The following is a 20,088-nucleotide window of genomic DNA, read 5'->3' as shown; positions in this document are numbered from 1 at the left end:
TGCCAGCGCATTGATGATGCCTGCAGAAGTGCTCTTTGACGGACACCAGCATGTGCTGCACTAGCCCGTTACCCGATCCTTTAAAACCGTATGTCTTAGCCCAAGCCGTAAAGCGAGCTTCGCTCACTACTCCCAGTCTTCCTCCACCTTGAGGTTAGTCGTACTGAGAGAAATAAAAATGTAAGGACGGGGTACTTTTTTAAATCACCGCTTTTTATGTTTGCGTATGTGTGTGTAGGGTTGGTGCTGTGAAAGAGTGTGTGGACATGACTGTCGTCGCCTCGGGTTTAGGTGACAGATCCGAGAGTGGACTTACAGATAAGGAGTGGGTAAGGTGCTTGGGTGCTGGTGAATGCACTCCCGTCCCACAGACTATTTTTAATTCATTTTATCTCTTCTATGCTCTGCCATTGGCTCAAACTATGGGGACCACCCATTTGAATAGGCTTTCACAGCTTTGATAATATCGTGTATTATCGGGGAACAAACTAGGAGGATATTAGACAGTTGGTCAGAGAATTAGGTAATTGCTTTTTGTGTTGATTTAATAGAGATTTTGGAGATTGATTGATCAATCTCTGTGATAAGTATCGGCACTGAGGTAAAGGGCTTTAAAGGACTTTTTGTTGGGCTATAGATAACCAAGTATAAGATCAGGACCAGGAAAATATTGAATGAATGGATTAGATTTAGCTCTTATGTATGTTTATGGAAATGTGTAGGTTATTGTTTGCATTTATGTCACTTGAGGGATTTCTACAAATGTTTTTTGCTTGAAAAAAAGATTCCGGTTTTCAATATAATGGGGTGAATACAATTGTCTGCTATGATATTTGGCGCTGCTTTTAATTTACTATCTAATAGCATGGTGTGATTTAAGTTTGCAGTTTGTCAGAATTTCTGCTATTTTTCATGTCTGCCATTTAAACAGTGATTGTTTATATGAGTGAAATATCAGTGGACGTAATTAGTGAGTGGTTGCTTTAATGTATTATGATATGTTTTCATAATGTCATTAGGGTGGACATGCAGTGATAAGATGTATTCAAGATTATCATAAGACTCATAAGAAAATGTGGTTGCATTGCAGGCCTGCTGGTATCTGAAAACAGTGTAACTTGGTGTGGAAAACATTTTCCGATGGATGTTCATCCAAATGGAATGATTTGTGGTCGTCTCAATTAGACCCAAGCTATTAATAACCATTATATGCAGTTCAATTAAATAGGCCACAAGAAGCAACCATTTGAAATATCCCTCGTCTCTCTCCCTCTACCCTCTCTCTTCCTCCCTCCCTCCACCTGTCTCTCTCTCGCTATCTCTCTCCCTCTCTCTATTTTGCAGGGCTCAGGCGCAGTGAGAGCCTGTCAGACAAGCAGGTGAAGGAGGCCAAGTCTAAATGTAAGCGCATTGCTATTCTTCTGAACGCTGACGCTCCCAACCCCAACAACAAGGGGGTGTTGATGTTCAAGAGGCATCGACAGAGGGCCAAGAAGTACACACTCATCAGCTACGGCACTGGTGAGAGCGAACCAGAGTACGAGGAAGACGACAGCGAGGAAGACTACGAGGAAAAAGACCCCCGAGCGATCAAATTTACCCTCTTAGCAAACACCAGCGATTCAGAGCTTGACGAGGACTTCATTACTAATGCCCATGGTGGAGGCAGAGTGATAACCTGCGACTGGGACACGGGACTACTCAATATCGAGCGCAAGCTCAATTCCGGAGAGGAGATGGAGCAACTGCCCAACACCACGGGCAAGGGGGCCACGATGTTTTCCCAGCGCCGCCAGCGCATGGATGAGATCGCTGCCGAACATGAGGAGATGAGGCGCCAGGGGATTCCTGTGGAGGGAGTGCAGGAGGTGGAGAAGCATGCAGCCTACCAGCAGATGGAGGAGCGCTCGTACATGCAGGCCACCACAGAGAGCCAGGCCTACATGGACGTGAACGTGCACCAGAAGCAGCAGCAACAGTATCAGCAGTTCCAAGAACAGCAGTATTACGAGCAGCAACAGCAGCAACAGCAGCAATACCAGCAGCAGCAGCAATACCAGCAGCAACAACAGTACGAGCAGCAGCAATACAACCAGCAGCAGCAATACCAGCAGCAACAACAGTACGAGCAGCAGCAGTACCACCAGCAGCAGCAAATTCAACAGTACTCATCTAACATGAATGGCGTCGCCAACCACCAAAGCAATGAAATGCAGAGTTCCATGAGCAATCGAACCCCCCAACCCTTCTCGGTACAAAACCAGGTGCCCGTCCCATTTCTTACCCCAATGAGTGGGAACAACCAAGAAGCGATGAGTCAGGGGGAGCAGATTGCCTCGCGCGACGAGCGCATTTCCACGCCGGCTATTAAGTCTGGGATCTTGCAGGACACAAGGAACAGATTCAAGGGCAAGCCAATGTTCAATTTCAAACAGGCTCCCAAAGTTCCACCCAACCCGGAGCTTATGAATCTCCTCAACAGGAGTGACAAGAAGTTGGATTTCGAGTCAGCTACGGAAGAGGACTACCTTAGCTTGGGGGCTGAGGCTTGCAACTTTCTCCAGTCACCAAGGGTCAAACATAAGACGCCTCCACCAGTCGCTCCTAAGCCCATCATTAATCCCAACTCTCCGCCTTGGTCCCCTCAGCCTGAGCTGGCCAACCAGGAGTTGCCACTGCATGCTGAAAATAGTGTCCCCGCACCTGCTACAGCCTCCGAGCCGGAGTCCGCCCCTGCTCCAGAACTGGATCCAACCCCTGTACCGGCCTCAGAACCCTCCCCCCCTCTTGCACCCCAGGAAGTTCCTGCCAACACCCCCTCTCCAGAAAAACACACATGGAGTCCCCCAGGGTCCCAGGCAGAGCAGCAGCCCCAGCAAGCGCCAGCCTGGGGAAGAAATGGACCTTCTCCACCTCAGCCTCATTCACAACCCGAGCTTCAAGTGAGTTCTAAGGCTCCACCACAAACACATGCACAAAAGCAGCCACAACTGCAGCCACCCGTGAGTACTTGGACACCTGCTGAAATGAAGCCCCAAGCTCCAGCTCCAAGTCAGTCCCCACCACAGCTCCCTTGGGTGACTCCCCAACCTCCTCCTCCTCAGCCTCAAGCTCAGCCTCAGCCACCAATTAATTTTTGGGCTGCCCAGCCCCAATGGGCTCAACCTCAAGAGCAAGCACAGGTCCAACCACCATGGGTTCAGCCTCAAGAACAAGTACAGCAACAGCCCCAGTCACATTGGGCTCAGCCTCAAGAACAAGTTCAGCAACAGCCCCAGCCACCATGGACTCAGCCTCAAGAACAAGCACAGGCCCAGCCACCATGGGTTCAACCTCAAGAACAAGTCCAGCAACAGCCCCAGCCACCTTGGGCTCAGCCTCAAGAACAAGTTCAGCAACAGCCCCAGCCACCATGGACTCAGCCTCAAGAACAAGCACAGGCCCAGCCATCATGGGTTCAACCTCAAGTTCAGCAACAGCCCCAGCCACCATGGGCTCAGACTCAAGAACAAGTTCAGCAACAGCCCCAGCCACCTTGGGTTCAGCCTCAAGAACATGTACAGCAACAGCCCCAGCCACCATGGGGTCAACAACCTCAGCCTCCACAACAGGCTTGGCCCCAGGCCCAGGCCCAGCCTCAGCCACCTTGGGTGTCATCACCTCAGCCTCCAATGAATGCATGGACACCACCACAGAGCCAGGCCCAGCCACCACAGCCACCTTGGGCCCAATCAGCCCAACCCCAACCTACAGCTCAGCCCCAACCCCATATGAATACATGGTCCCAAGCACCTGCTCAGGCTCAAGCACCTGCTCAGGCTCAGGCTCAAGCACAGCTACCCATTAATACCTGGACCCCAGATCAGAATCAGGTCCAGCCACAGTCACATTGGGCCCAAACAACTCCAACCCAATCCCCATCCCAGCAATGCTGGCAACAGCCACCTCCACAGCAGATACCCCCACAGCCACCTATGAATGCATGGGCCCCGGCTCAGGCACAGCCTCAGACACACACAAGTACCTGGGCCCCACAACCACAGCAAACCCCAGTAAATACCCAGACCCCGATGGACAGAGTGGCTCAACCTTCTCCGAAACCTGGGAATGCGCCACAAAATGCTCCCCGTTCTATTCCTCCACCTCGCCCACAGCGAATGAATTCTTACACGCTTGGAGAAAGGTCATCGTCACCCCTCATCAATCCAATGGCCAGCGTGTTGGTACCAGTGCGAGGCATGGGCTCAGCTTTGTCGATGCCGGCTGTTACAGGGAAAGGAGCTGATTTGTTCGCCAAGAGGCAGTCTCGTATGGAGAAGTATGTAGTGGATTCGGACACTGTGCTGGCAGCCACTGCACAGGCAGCCCAGCAAGCCCAGGCAGCCACTGCGCAGGAAAACAAGGCAAGGTCCACATCGCCCTCTCCCTCCGTACCTCATTCGTGGAAATATTCACCCAATTGCAGAGCTCCCCCTACATCAAATTACAACCCCATACAGTCCCCGTCCTACCCACCAGGGGCCATTAAGCAACCCCCTCCATCTAGCCCTGTGGCCAAAGCCAAGAAAGGGAAAGGCAAACCTGCCTGCAAACCCCTTGCTGTTATAGATGTCATGAAACATCAGCCGTATCAGCTCAATGCCTCCCTTTTTACATATGGCCCAGCAGTGGAGGCTGCCGAGGCTGCCAAGGCCGCTGCACCAAAGCCTGCCCCAGCCCCTGCCCCAGTCCCTCCAAACCAAAACCAAAACCAACCAATCAGTTATGAGCAACTTTCCCCTGTCCAGCCGGCTGGACCAATGAATTCTGCCTATCCACAGCAGCCCCAGCAGCCCTATGGGATGCCCCCTCAACCACACATGCACGATAGTCCCTACCACCAAGTCCCACTTAATGCTTACCAGCCACCTAATAACCCCTACCAGCAAGCTCCTGCTGGCCCTTACCAACAACCATATAATCCCCTTTACCAACAAGCCCCTCCAGCCGCTTATCTACCCCAGCACCATCCCCAGCCCCAAGCTCCAAACTCTTCCTACCAACCGACCCCCCAAGGTCCATATCAGCCAGCCCATAGCCCCCCTTACCAAGCAGCACCCCAAGCTCCCTACCAGCCACTACCTCCCAGTACCTATGTGGTCCCCAGCTTTCCGATAGCGGCAAAGCCTGAGTCCATCTCTGGGGGCAGCACCGCTCCAAAGCCCAGGTTCATGGCCAAAAAGAGTTCAGCCCAGGTATGGAAGCCAGCACCTGTGGAGAAAGAGTGAATTTGATAGGATGACTAAGTGATATTTGCTTGAAACAACATAAGATCTAGTTAAAATAGACATTCATACAAATGCAATATATTCATAGAAGGCTTTTAAGATGGCTTTTCTAAATATTTTACAGCCAACATATTTTTTTAAATGATGTCACAATATGACACATTTTAGAATGTCAAATATCATAAAGTTCGGATGTAGTTTTCCACCAGCTAAGCAAAGCTTTTCAAAGTTTGTTTCTTAGCATTAATGCAATGCAAAACACATTGAACATGAAGTATATGATATTGGTATAGCTTATTACTTACCCGAGCCAACAAAAATGATCAAATGTAGATTTTCAGGAAAGCCATGAAATGCATTCAATGGACTTATGATGTGAATCAGTGTTGATTCATCGGAGTCTGTGAGCAGGCATTGACAGAATGTGAACAGGTGAGTGTTTATTGCTGAGAAAAAAATGGAAATGAGAGTAGATTGAAAGGTGATTTAAGAAAATGTTGGTTGATGAGTACTAAGGAGGTGCCTGAGCGAGTGCTAATTTTGAGAATCTCTTCTGCAATATCAACAGTGTATTTGTTAGCTGTTAAGATGTGCAATAATGGTTTGTCAAAATTGACCTTGATGACAAAGAGAAGACTAAATGATTAGTAGAGACTAAAGAGGTTTAAAACATGGTAAGGGAGACCAGGACTGGTCAGTTGAAATATATTTAGAGACAAGTTTGAGAACTGTCTGACTTTATTTGACATATTCTCCTGAGACCCAGTTTTAGATCATTTATACTTTTTTCATTAAGTTTATTAAGTTTTTGGGGTGAAGAAAAGAAACATGTCAAAGGATGTTCACTGTAGTGGCCATTAGGACTGTGTTGTTAGTAAATATGAAAAAATATTAACGATTACAGTAAGTGGGGGCAGTAGGTAAAGAACATTGTTTAGCTCTTATTTAATGTCACATATGATTACATTGCTCTAAAACTCAACAAACTATTCCTGAGATATTTACCTATTAGAAACCATTTGAATATCAAACTCACAAAAATGATAATTGTACAATTACAGACACTTACTATGAAATGTGCTAATTGTGATGGTAGGCATTTTGAAGAACCATAAAGAAAAAAATGATCAAGGTGACACCCCCACACATGTTATCATTGGAAAGCCCAGAATGTCCTCTCAAAGGTACAACAGGATCTACCACAGTGGCATGTATGGCCTAAGAGATACGGACCAAAAACAAATGTCCATTAGAGAGGATGAAAATGAATTCCTGGATCTTAGGAGGATATGTATGGTTTGTATGTATAGTGAAATTATTTCGATTTGGTGGATATAATGCTCATATGCTATAATGAATAGGAAACCTGCCAAAATAATGTTCACAGAAAAATATTCATAAATTACATTGCAAAAAGTGAATGTATTGTATTTTATGGAAGTATATAGGTAACTGCCAAAATAAAGGAAACACGAGTAAACTAGGGATACAAAGTATATTGAAAGCATGTGCTTCCACACAGGTGTCGTTCCTAAGTTCATTAATAAGAAATGTTCATCTCATCATGCATAAGGTCATGTATAAAAATGCCCAGTTGCCCATTATTTTGGCTACCATGGCTAGAAGAGATCTTAGTGACTTTGAAAGAGGGGTCTCAAAGGAGCATGGGGGGTTTAAAGGGTGTGTGTGTGTGTGTCTGGCCCCCATCTCTGAGAGGTGGAATGTACTTGGACGAATGTAGGATTTAGCTCGTGTACAATTTCCTTCAGCGTCTTCCAAAGACCCTACTTGAATGGTTTGGTTTTATTTTAAACTTTTTACCAGCTGTTGCGTCATGTTAGGTTCCTACATTTAAACTGTCCCAATGTCACAGATTATATGTTTGTGTGTAGTGAGAGCTGTTGGTTTGGGAGGGTTAGTCGGCTTGTATTTCACCTACACGAATGGCAGTCACGCACTACCTCTCTAGCTTTGGCCTACAAATTATTGTCTTTTCTCACTTTTCTGATTTCAGCTTTGCATCCTTTTTCTATGTTTCTGTCCACCTGCTCTTTGATTTTACATAATGCCAAAAACAAACATCATTAAAGGGATATTTAAATAAGCACAGTTACAGAAAATAGGTGAGCTAGGATGAAACCACCCTGAAATGTTAAAGGTATCATTTCGTATAGGGCTGCTTCCTTTCGTTCTTCAAGTTGTTTCTTTTTCATTTTCTTTTGTGTGTTTCTTCTCCATAGTGCACTTTCTGTAAGATTCACATCGGTGCAATTAAAATGTATTTTACCCTTCTGTTTGCGTTTCCTTGGTTGGTCTCTTCTGCATGCATTGTTTAGATCCCGTTCTGTTTGTTACTCTTTACTTTTCCTCTATACCTTCTTTATGCTTGGCACAACATTGTCCCCACCTTGTCACCACTTCACCCTATTTTCTGTACGAAACAAATGACCACACCCACACAATTAAAATATGTATTCATTGTTTTGTTACTTCTTTACTCAAATATGACAACGGATGGATTGTAGGTTTAGATTTACAAAACTGCAACACATCTTGGACTATTTTCAGTCATAGCAAAATACAAATCATACTTTCAATAATCACAGCCGAAGGGACTTTGAGAACATAGAGACAACTAGAACAGAGGAGAAGAAACTTGTGCTGGTAATCCATGTCACCTTCTAAACAACTGACATGTTTATTGGCATAGCCAACATGATTTTGTACTGTCAGAGTGGATATAGCTACCACTGTTACCACTGGGTTTTATTATTGTAAATTCAATGGATAGCCAACCACTTTCCAATAATAGCTCACTGCTCGCCTTCTATAAAAGCCTTGTAACCAGCCAGCTGCCCCTGCTTAGAAATCGGATATGTTCCTCACCCAAACTCCAGAGTTATCTAGAATGCTAGGAAAGTGCTCAAAAGGCACATTCCCATCCCTGAACGCATGGTCACTGATTCTGCATCAAGGGTATTTCGATCTTTGACGACCTCATCGAATTGGAGCTTGGAGTGACCTCTTTGGATAAGATTGGAGGATGAGCAAAGCTGTGACCTAAGTGTTTACCCGTCAGTCTTGCATCATCACGTCGTTTTGGGATCCATGTTAGAGGGGTTGTCAAGGGGATGTCATCTGTTTAGAGGGAGTCTTAATATCAATCGGTGCCCAGAGCAGGCTGCAGGAACAGGCTATATCGGGTGGAAATTTGATCCCTACTTGAATGACCTGACCTGAAGTCCTGTCCTGGCCTGTTGGCTACACCTGCTTCTTAATCTCATGTAGATTTATGTATTTTATGCATGCTAAGGAATACTTATTTAGATGGATGGCAGCTAGTCTAACACTTAAGAGTGTTGGTTTAAAAGTTGCTGGTTCGAATCCCAGTGACGACTAGGTGAACAATCTGTCGTTGTGCCCTTGAGCAAGGCACTTAACCACAATTGCTTCTGTAAATCGCTCTGGATAAGACGGTCTGCTAGATGACTAGATTTGAAATGTAAAATGTGTTCTACTTGCTTGTCCATTTTAATTACTGTATAGACCTCTGTATGAGTTACGGGAAAGTCACAATCAAGACTAAAACTGGCTGGCTTATAGCTAAGGAATGGGAGAGTTCTAGAATGAACAGAAATGCATTTGTTGATGCACAACGTGTTTCCTGGTAGATTGATTGAGACAAGACCCAAAAATGTGTATGTTGTTCACACATTATGTCTTTGCCAACAAATGCCCTCATCTCAGTATTTTTCATCTCAGGTAGTCAACAGGTAGTAACAGACAGAGCTTGCTTATAAACCAGTGACGTAGGAGCCAAGTGGAAAACATAGAAAATATCAAATCCATTTGTAGCACTATCACGACAGACCAGGAAACTCTCTCTCCAATGGCCCCAGTTGCCATGACATCATCAAATTCCTAACGGTGACACGCAATGCTAACTGGACTTCCCAATGGTGTGGTAGAGCCAGACTCAATGGTGCCCATCTAAGTTTGACCTTCCATTCCCTACCGTCACCCCCTCCAACCCAAGGCAGACACCCAAGCGTCCCTGGCTGTGGCTGGGAATCAGCGATTAGTTCATGCCTCCCCCCCACCCAACCCCCCACACACACATTCGGCAAATGTGACAAATACAATTTGATTTGATTTATTCATATTCTACCCACATTTAACAACTGTCATTCTGTTCATATACATTTTTGATACATTATGAATAAGTAAACTTAAGCTATGGGTTAGCAATGGAAAACAAATAGAAAAGTTAAATAGAACACGCCACAACAGTGGGATATTTCTTTTCCATTTTTCCAATCATTTTCAAAATCTCTCAATCTCCTACTGGGTCATTCCATGTCATTTCAGCAACCCATGACACCCACCATCTCGGATTGTTCTGAAATCGTTTCTGTAGTTAGAAACAGATAAGATAGGCATTCCGGAAACATTATTTTGTTGAAATATAATTGATCTCTGAGACATTAAGCTAACTGATTGCACCCAAATTGGCAATTTCAATTTATAGGACTCATGTAATATTCAATAACTATAGTACCTAACATCCAATTTGGACCCAACAAAAATTCTAACAATAACCACATTTCTATCCACTGTTATGCGATAAAGTCATACCGTATAAAAAAAATCAACAGCTGTGATGGAGATAATTTGTTAATTCGACATGAACCAAAATATAAACACAACATGTAAAGTGTTGGTCCCATGTTTCATGAGCTGAAATAAAAAATCCCAGAAATGTTCTATATGCACAAAAAATGTATTGATCTCAGATTTTGTGCACAAATTTGTTTACATCCCTGTTCGTGAGCATTTCTCCTTTGCCAAGATAATCCATCTACCTGACCTTTGTGGCATATCAAGAAGCTGATTAAACAGCATAATCATTACACAGGTGCACCTTTTTCTGTGACAATAAAGCCACTCTTAATTTTTTAAAAATGTTTATTTAACTAGGCAAGTCAGTTAAGAACAAATTCGTATTTACTATGACGGCCTACTGGGGAACAGTGGGTTAACTGCCTTGTTGTCACATGTGCTCCCTCTCTGGCCTCTAGGTCACCAGGCTGCTAGTTATGGCGCACACCTGTCACCATCGTTACGTGCACCTGCCCGTCATCCAACTCACCTGGATTCCATCACCTCCCTGATTCCATTCCATATACTTGTCACTCATTACACAGGTTCCTTCCCCAGACGTTATTGTTTCTGTTCCTGTGTTATTCGTGTTTCTTATTTTGTGTTGTGTTTATTAAAACACTCCCTCCGTGAACTTGCTTCCTGACTCAGCGCGCTACTTTACCTTGTCAGCTCGGGGATTCGATCCAGCAATGTTTCGGTTACTGGCCCACCGCTCTAACCACTAGGCTACCTGCTGCCCTTAATGTGCAGTTTTGTCACACAACACAATGCCACAGATGTATCAAGCTTTGGGGGAGTGTGCAATTGGCATGCTGAGCTGTTGCCAGATAATTAAATGTTCATTTCTTTACCATTTATTCTCCCCCAATGTCATTTTAGAGAATTTGGCAGTATGGGCAGGAATAAGCTACGGACAATGAACACACTTGCATTTTATCGATGGCAATTTGAAGGAACAAAAACACTGTGACGAGATTCTGAGGGACATTTTTGTTCAGTATAATAACCATCATATCAAAGTTAACTTGGAGTCATGTGATGAAATGGTGTGTGGTCCTCCCACTACCACTCAGGAAACCATGCACTTTACTAGGCTACAGATGAAATAACTTATGATGAACTTCACAGGGTGGTGAAGGGTGATCTTGATGCTCCTTTCCAATAAATATAGAGGGTAAGATTCTGGTGACATGATGATCGATGATTGACTGCTGTTTGACAAATAAGAATCCATAATAATCTCATCCTGTAGACTAGCCTACCCACATTGTATCTGCGAGTTGTTGGTTAGAGCGCACGTGCCAAGACCAGAGTAGGCACATTTTAGTATATTCACATAAAAATCTGTTGCCAATTGGATGGAAACCTAGCTATTGAGTAAGACATGAGGAATCCAAAGAAGTGGGCAAAAGCCATACACGGATCCCCACACCAATCCAACCCAAACAACGAGTATATAGTATCAATTCTCTATGTTTGAAAGGTAGTATGGAGCTGCAGCTTGGAGTATTGTTTCTATCAAATCAAATCCCCCAAAAATTGTCACATGCGCCGAATACAACAGGTGTAGACCTTACCGTGATCTTGCAGAGTTACTCCACCACAAGAGTTGCATTTGGCGAAAGGCATGGCACAAGCCTACTCAAGCTGACTGGCTATCGTTCAGGCAAATTAGAAATAAGTGCACTCAGGCTATCCGGAAGGACAAAGTTAGTTACTTTAAGGAGCAGTTCTCTCTCTATGGGTCTAACTCCAAGAAATTCTGGAAAACAGTTAAAAACCTGGAGAATAAACCTTCCTCCTCACAGCTGCCCATGTCCCTTAATGATGATGATGTGGTTGTTACTGACAAGAAGTACATGGCTGAGCTCTTTAATCACCATTTTATTAAGTCAGGATTCCTATTTGACTCAGCCATGCCTCCTTTCACGTGCACCATTTCCTCTCTCCCACCCCTTCTAATGCAACCATCCCCGATGCTTCTCCCTCCTTTTCCCCTGTCTCGCTTTCTACCTGCAGGCAGTCACTGAGTCCGAGGTGCTAAAGGAGCTCCTTAAACTTGACCTCAAAAAAACATCTGGATCAGATGGTTTAGATCCTTTCTTATTTAAGGTTGCTGCCCCTTTAATTGCCAAGCCTATCTCTGACCTTTATAACCTGTCTCTCCTCTCTGGGAAGGTTCCATTGCTTGGAAGGCAGCCACAGTTCGTCCTTTATTTAAAGGGGGAGATCAGGCTGATCCTAACTGTTATAGGCCTATTTCTATTTTGCCCTGTTTATCAAAAGTGTTGGAAAAACTTGTCAATAATCAACTGACTGGCTTTCTTGATGTCTATAGTATTCTCTCGGGTATGGAGACATCACTGCACTCTATACTCCTCTGTAAACTGGTCATCTTCTGTATACCTGTCGCAAGACCCACTGGTTTTTGCTTATTTTTAAAACCCTCTTAGGCCTCACTCCCCCCTATCTGAGATATCTACTGCAGCCCTCATCCTCCACATTCAACACCCGTTCTGCGAGTCACATTCTGTTAAAGGTCACCAAAGCACACACATCCCTGGGTCGCTCCTCTTTTCAGTTCGCTGCAGCTAGCAACTGGAACGAGTTGCAACAAACACTCAAACTGGACAGTTTTATCTCAATCATCTTCATTCATTCTTAATCATGGACACTCTTACTGACAGTTGTGGATGCTTTGTGTGATGTATTGTTGTCTCTACCTTCTTGACCTTTGTGTTGTTGACTGTGGCCAATAATGTTTGCACCATGTTTTGTGCTGCTACCGTGTTGTGTTCGTACCATGTTGTTGTTATGTTGTGTTGCTACCATGCTGTGTTGTCATGTGTTGCTGCCTTGCGTCTCTCTTTATGTAGTGTTGTTTTGCCTCTCCTGCTGTGATGTGTGTTTTGTCCTATATTTATATTGTTTTTATTGTTTATTTTAATCCCAGGCCCTCGTCCCCACAGGAGGCCTTTTGCCTTTTGGTAGGCCATCATTGTGAATAAGAATTTGTTCTTAACTGACTTGCCTAGTTAAATAAATGTTAAATAGAATAAATGAACAAAAACCGTGAAATGCTTACTTTACAAGCCCTTAACCAACAATGCAGTTCGAGAAATAGAGTTAAGACAAAATTAGCTAAATAAACAAATGTAAATAGCCCAGGTGGCCATTTGATTAATTGTTCAGCAGTCTTATGGCTTGGGGTTAGAAGCTGTTAAGGAACCTTTTGGACCTAGACTTGGTGGTACAGTACCGCTTGCCGTGCGGTAGCAGAGAGAACTGTCTATGACTTTGGTGACTGGAGTCTTTGACCATTTTTGGGGCATTCCTTCCTTCTGAACAATATATTCTCAGTACATTTGGTGAGTTTTTTTTACCTGTTCAGAGAAATTAGGGTTTATGAAATTAGGGTTTATGTCCTATCCTATATCCTGATATATATCCTATATCCTGATATTGCCAGGTTCTGACCACTAGATGGTGCTGTTCCTGCTATTAGGTGATTTTTAAAGAACCCCCCCCTCCCACTATTGTTAAAGGGTTAGTTCACTCAAATCACAAAACACTTAATGGTTAATCGTTAACCAGTCGATGGAAAAAGTATGACAGCAACCCATGCTTTGGTTTTGTTTACTTGGCCACTGTTTAAAAAGTAACTTTTCAGCATTTGTGGCACAAATCCAACTCAAGTCAATAGTACCTATATTAGCCCTTTCACACTTCATTTTCAAATCATCTATAAGTAACATCATTGAGTTACACAATACATTTGTTGATACAGGAAGTGTGAAAATATAGGTACAATTGAGTTGCATTGGATTTGTGACACAAATGCTAAAAAGTTAGCATTTGAAACAGTGGCCATGTAAACAAAACCAAAGCATGGGTTGCTGTCATACCTGTTCCATTGACTGCTTACAAGAAAACCAATATGTAATTTGGGTGAACTATAAAAAATAATCACCTAATTTCAGGATCAACACAATCTAGTGGTCAGTACCTGGTAATATCAGTATGAGACATAAACCCAACAACTTCAATTACTAATTTCTTTGAACAGTGGGAAAAATCATTACAAAACTACAAAAGCCAGCCACACCAATGTGTCAGAGGAAACACCGTCCAGCTGGCGACCGAAGTCAGCTTGCTGGCGCCTGGTCCTCCACAAGGAGTCGCTAGAGTGCGATGGAACAAGGAAATTCCGTCCGGCCAAACCCTCCCGAACCCAGACGACACTGGGCCAATTGTGCACTGCCTTATGGATCTCCCGGTCACAGCCGGCTGTGACACAGCCTGGGATTGAACCCAGTTCTGGAGTGACACCCCAAGCACTGCAATGCCTTAGACCACTGCGCCACTCGGGAGGCCATACAAATCCTCTTTAACATCATTCTTAGAATAAATATGAGTTTACATTGTCTACTAATCTAGTTAAGCCCATTCATATGTGTCCCAGTCCAAATAATGACAGCTGGATCACAAAGACAGCTGGATCTTGGATTCCTCCTACAGCTTACAGGATATCTTGACTAAACAAGTTATTAATTGAATTTCGCCCTAAAATTACTCACATTTTGCTGCAATTGACTTCACTCTCTTGCTGTCCTATGAGTCACAAGTTTCTATAGGAGCTGATCTTATTGGCTGTTTTTACACATATTCACCAGATGGCAGCACGCTCCCATCTGAGCGGTTTACAGGAAGACTGTTTGGATCATACAAGAGACGCTGCCGGCATTGCCCACTCGACACATTTCCTCCGCCTGGGCAGGCATTCTAATGGGGACTTAAAAGGACCCTGGTCTTTGATACGAGAGGCACAAGATAACAGCCATTGGGGAGATTTGCTGACTCATTGAGATACCTTAAAAGTGAAGCATGTAATCCACGAAGCCAGTCAGATCCAATTGAAATAAGCTAAATGTGACTTTCAATGGAAACACATACTCATAAGCCAATTGTTCTGAGAAATCCAAAGACCAAAGTGTTGGAATTGAGACAATAGAAAATGGTGAAGTAGCCTCCTTGAGTAGTCGTCCTCTATTGATTGTGGTAGTTTTCTTCTTTTAGAACATTGCAGCATGAATCTTAACTCCTAAAAGATTCTGATTACCAAAATACTCCTCATATGATGTAGGACTAATGCTGTGTTATTTCCATTTACTCAAGAGAACACAAACAAATGATTTATAACATAACTAATGGGGGTTCTAAACATCTAATTGCTTTAGTTAGGTTCTCGATTTAATAATAATAATATACCACATCAAAAATATTACTTGAAAGATGACCTAACATAAGTTTTATAGTTACACATTCTTGTGCTGCATGAGATTGAAGAGCATACTGGAGATTATATGTGGATTTTAAATGCTCAAAGGAAGCTCTCAAAATTTGTCGAAGACATTTTCAAAGTTAAACTCTGCTATTTGCTAGTAGACAGACAAGAATATCAAAATCTGCCTCTGTCTGAAGTAAACATGTCTGAATGTCCCTTTTCCAGGAGTTTGGCCGGAGCTACAAACTGTCCCCACCCGCCGCCAAAGCACCATCGCTGGGCCTCCGGTCATCGTCTGGATCCCCCTTTCCCTCATACAAACCCCTGGTACAGGCCTCGGCTGCTCAGGCCCCCCCGGGGAGGCAGACGTCATGGCTGGACAGGAGTCACAAGCCTCCTTCCCCCTGGGAGGCCGCAGCTCACCACCCCATGGGCCTGGTTGACGAGGCCTTCGCCTTCCAGAACCTCCAGCAGGCCATCGCCTTCAACGTTCGCTCGGCTGCCCAGCGCAAGCTCCTCCCTGAGCCCCCTGCCGAGTGGAAGGCTAGGGTGTCTGACGACCCTCCCAGGAAGACTGAGGTATGGAACCCGAACCAAAGATGGAACAAGAGACAGAGCTGGGGTCAGAGCCAGGGTCAGAGCCAGGGTCAGAGCCAGGATCAGAGTCGGAGTTACAGCAGAGTTATGCCTCCGTTCCTGTCCCCGACCAAGAGCATAGCTTCGGCCCCCACTGGTCCGACTGGCTACAGGTCCCTGCCCAGACAGTGGCAGCCACAGAGGTCCCTGACGGAGACCAACATCGGGCCCTCTGGGGCTATTCATGGGTACGGAAGGCCCCTTGGGGGCCAGCAGGAGCCGAGCTACAGATCTGTGTACCACACTAACTGGAGCTGGAGACGCTAGAGGCAGACAAACATGATGGTTACTTCATAACAAGACCAAAAAGTAACTCCAGGATATTCAGATGAAGCTGGTAATTGTGGCCATATATATCACCATTAAATAAAACTTGGGACAATGGGATAACACATTGATTGAGGAGAGTGAGGGGCTAGCTATTATGTTTGTGATGTGTATAGGAGAGAGTTTAAGAGGGAGGTCTGTTTTAGATCTGCTTATTCGGTTTCACTGAGAATACTGCTAGGAGTATACAGATGATGACATTCCCGCACCAGAATTTAGTTGAGAGAGACAAACTGTTGCATTGCATTCAAGTGCGCATAAATGCCAGACAGATTAAGCCAGTAAATGTTTTGGTATTGGGGACACTGTCAATGATGGTTCTATTTCAGCAAATGGGCCACTATTGAGTTGAACTTTATCAAGTTTTCATTGGACAAAAATCAATGAGTGATTGACGGTGCAATTCCACCCTTCTTTTTGCTTCAGAGGCTTTCATTTCATCCAACACTGTGAGGCGATAGTGGCATTCAAAGTAAGTGAAATCAATAGTATTTCTTTAGAGGACGTAATGGGCATAAAGTATGTTGTAAGGCAGAATGTGTAATTGGCATGTATAAAAATGAAAGGATAGGAGTAATGAATGGACAGGTACACTGAACAAAATATAAACGCAACATGTGAAGTGTTGGTTCTATGTTTAATGAGCTGAAATAAAATAACCGAGAAATGTTCCACATGCACAAAAACTTATTTCTCTCAAATTTTAGTGAGCATTTCTCCTTTGCCAAGATAATCCATCCACCTGACAGGTGTGGCATAACAAGAAGCTGATTAAACAGCATGATTATTACACAGGTGCATCTTATGCTGGGGACAATGAAAGGCCACTCGAAAATGTGCAGTTTTGTCACACAACACAATGCCACAGATGGCTCAAGGTTTGATGTAGCATGCAATTGGCATGCTGACTGCAGGAATGTCCATCAGAGTTTTTGCCAGATAATATGATGTTAATCTCTCTACCATAAGCCACCTCCAAGATTGTTTTAGAGAATTTGTCAGTACTTCCAACCGGCTTCACAACCGCAGACTACGTGTATGGCGTTGTGGAGGTGAGTGGTTTGCCGATGTCAACGTTGTGAACAGAGTGATGTATGGTGGAGGTGGGGTTATGTTATGGGCAGGCATGGGCAGACAACGAACACAATTGCATTTTATCGATGGCAATGTAAATGCACAGAGATACTGTGACGAGATTCTGAGGCTCATTGCTGTGCCATTCATCTGCCGCCATCACCTTATGTTTCAGCATGATAATGCATGGCCTCTTGTCACAAGGATCGGTACATGATTCCTGGAAGCTGAAAATTTGAGTTCTTCCATGGCCTGCATACTCACCAGACATGTCACCCATTGAGCATGTTTGAGATGCTCTGGATTGATGTGTTCCAGTTCCTGCCGATATCCAACAATTTAGCACAGCCATTGAAGTGAAGTGGTACAATATTCCACAGGCCACAATCAACAGCCTGATCAACTTGATGCGAAGGAGATGTGTTGCCCTGCATAAGGCAAATGGTGGTCACGCCAGATACTGACTGGTTTTCTGATCCACGCCCCTACCTTTTTTTTAAGGTACTGTGTCAGTGGCCAACAGATGAATATTTGTATTCCCAGTCATGTGAAATCAAATAGATTAGGGCCTAATGAATTTATTTAAATTGACTGATTCCTTATATGAATTGTTACTCAGTAAAATCTTTGAAATTGTTGCATGTTGCGTTTGTATTTTTGAAAAGTATATATTTGTGTCAAAGACCTTGAATGCTGTGTGAAGTATACCTGCTATGTTTGCTGTGCATCATACAGATCACCCACTCTCACCAATGAACACAAGGCAAGGCAAGTGTGAAATTGCGGTGCAGTACAATAATGTGCGTCGACAAGCTAAAACCTAGTACGATAGCGTTAGTTGATAGGACACTAAAGCTGTGAGAAACACACAGCATAACACAGGTGCTACGATAGTGGTTGGTGGCGTTAGACACAAAAGGGTCAGGTTTGATGGTTTTATGATGTTGAAGTTCAACTGTGGATATATTTACATTGCATCCTGATTTTTGTGGTGTTTGTGTACTCGCATGTCTTGTCAAACTAAATGTGTCAATATGATGCTGGGAAATGCTTAGGGAGTCAATTAAAGCCAAGAAAACCATTTTACATCCAGAGCAAGGAGCTATGGACACAGGGCTGAATACTGATCTGGGATATAAATCACATCTCAAACATCCACATAAATCATAAATATTTAGGTAAGTCCTTTAGAAGACTTTACATAAATATATCAAGGCCAAGATTTTAACACTTACTGCATAGTGAGAAGAAATACTGCTGATGCATTATGGGTCTAAACCAGGCTTAAAACTTGGGAAATGGATAAATCTATAACTCAGCAAGTTGGGAAGACAGGTTATTAAGTACGCTCTCCACTTAGAGATATCAATTCATTATTTTCTCTGGCTGCCTTTTATGTACTACATGAACATGTGGCAGAGAACAAGGGTTGTGTCACAAATGGCACCCTATTCCCTATATAGTGCACTACATTTGACCAGGGTAGATCGGGGGCTCTGGTCAAAAGTAGTGAACTATATAGGAAATGAAGGGGAGAGCATCAAGCTCTCTAGTTTATCTAACAGGACATTCTTTCTCCTGCAAGATATTTATCCAAGTGATTACACTGTGGGCACCTGGAAAAAATCATCTCCAGGTATGTAACAGTGTTAACACCAGGCACATTAGAGAGAATAGGGGGATGGAAATTATGTTCTTGGACTTTGATATTTGCTGTTGTCCGTGGCTGGTGAGAAATAGGCTTCGAGCAAATAGATAATGTAGAATAAAGTAGAAAATGAATGATTGTATGTTAATTATTTGGTCATGGATGTGTATGAAGTTGAAATTGTGAGATACATCACATGCGTTGTCTGTGTTACTTATTTCTTTCATTATTTTTCTCTCATAGCAGGCCTACCAACTGTATGTGTGAATGCGATGGATCAAATTCTGAATGTTCATGTATCATCTCTTATTATTGCAAGATTTGAAATTCTTGTCTCACAGAGTGAACACTAATATCTCTCTATCATGTGATTTTAGATGCCCACTGTATTTGTGGCATCAGCAATGATATGTTTGAGTGATAGTGATGTATTCATGGTTTTTCTTTTTTGTTTATTTTACACAAACACTTTCTGTCCAAACAATTAGCTAATGTCTGTTTGAACTGTATAATTCCGAAGTTCAAAGTGTTCTTTTCGTTGATTTGGATTTCTTCATTGGATTTCAGTAGGCTACTATTCTGAGCTGTATGAGGCATATTGGAAAATAAAAAAGCATTGGCCTACTGACTAAGTATTTGTATTGTTGTGTTGTTGTGGGACTGACATGTTTCTGCAGACTGGTCTCATAGACTAGACTTAACATACTAAACGCAAATCCGGGACACTCAAATTAGTATGATATGTTACTTTTGATATGCTTACATAAGATAGAACAGTGGTCACCAACCGAAAATGTGTGTTCTCCCTCCTTCCACTCACGCTACAACTAACACTGCAGCTGCACTGAATGACTATAGCAAAGTGTTCCGATAAGCTTGCGTTATTATTAACGGATTGCTGCTCCCTCCCTCCCCTCAGACTGACCATCAGATGCAGGCCATCAAATTAAACTAATTATTATGCTCACTCAGCTGTGCCTCACAGGTAAATACTACAAATTATCTATGATCATATACCTACATTTTTAAAAATATAACTTCAAAATTATATAAGAACAACATTGGCAGGGCAATTCAAGCAAAGACAATATGCAGTGAAAATGTATTGGGCCTATAGCCTACTGCACAAACCTCATCGCTACAGAACTGTTTTTAATTGGTTAATGTTGCATAGGCTTATGTTTTTTAAG

At 43.5% G+C, this 20,088-nt stretch overlaps 1 protein-coding gene across 1 annotated transcript in view; it reads left to right on the top strand.

The window, feature by feature from the left end:
- LOC109906511 (synaptopodin-2) overlaps positions 1–19,531 on the top strand; it is a 60,719-nt gene extending 41,188 nt beyond the window's left edge. The window contains exons 4-5 of the mRNA XM_020504234.2: positions 1,345–5,265; positions 15,431–19,531. Of these exons, the coding sequence (XP_020359823.2) occupies positions 1,345–5,265; positions 15,431–16,116 (4,607 nt within the window). The 3' untranslated portion in view covers positions 16,117–19,531. The remainder of the gene's footprint in view (positions 1–1,344; positions 5,266–15,430) is intronic.
- The last annotated feature ends 557 nt before the right edge of the window (positions 19,532–20,088 follow it).

Source organism: Oncorhynchus kisutch, linkage group LG16 (genome assembly GCF_002021735.2).
Source record: "Oncorhynchus kisutch isolate 150728-3 linkage group LG16, Okis_V2, whole genome shotgun sequence".
Lineage (NCBI taxonomy): Eukaryota > Metazoa > Chordata > Actinopteri > Salmoniformes > Salmonidae > Oncorhynchus > Oncorhynchus kisutch.
This window is presented reverse-complemented; position numbering and strand designations above follow the sequence as displayed.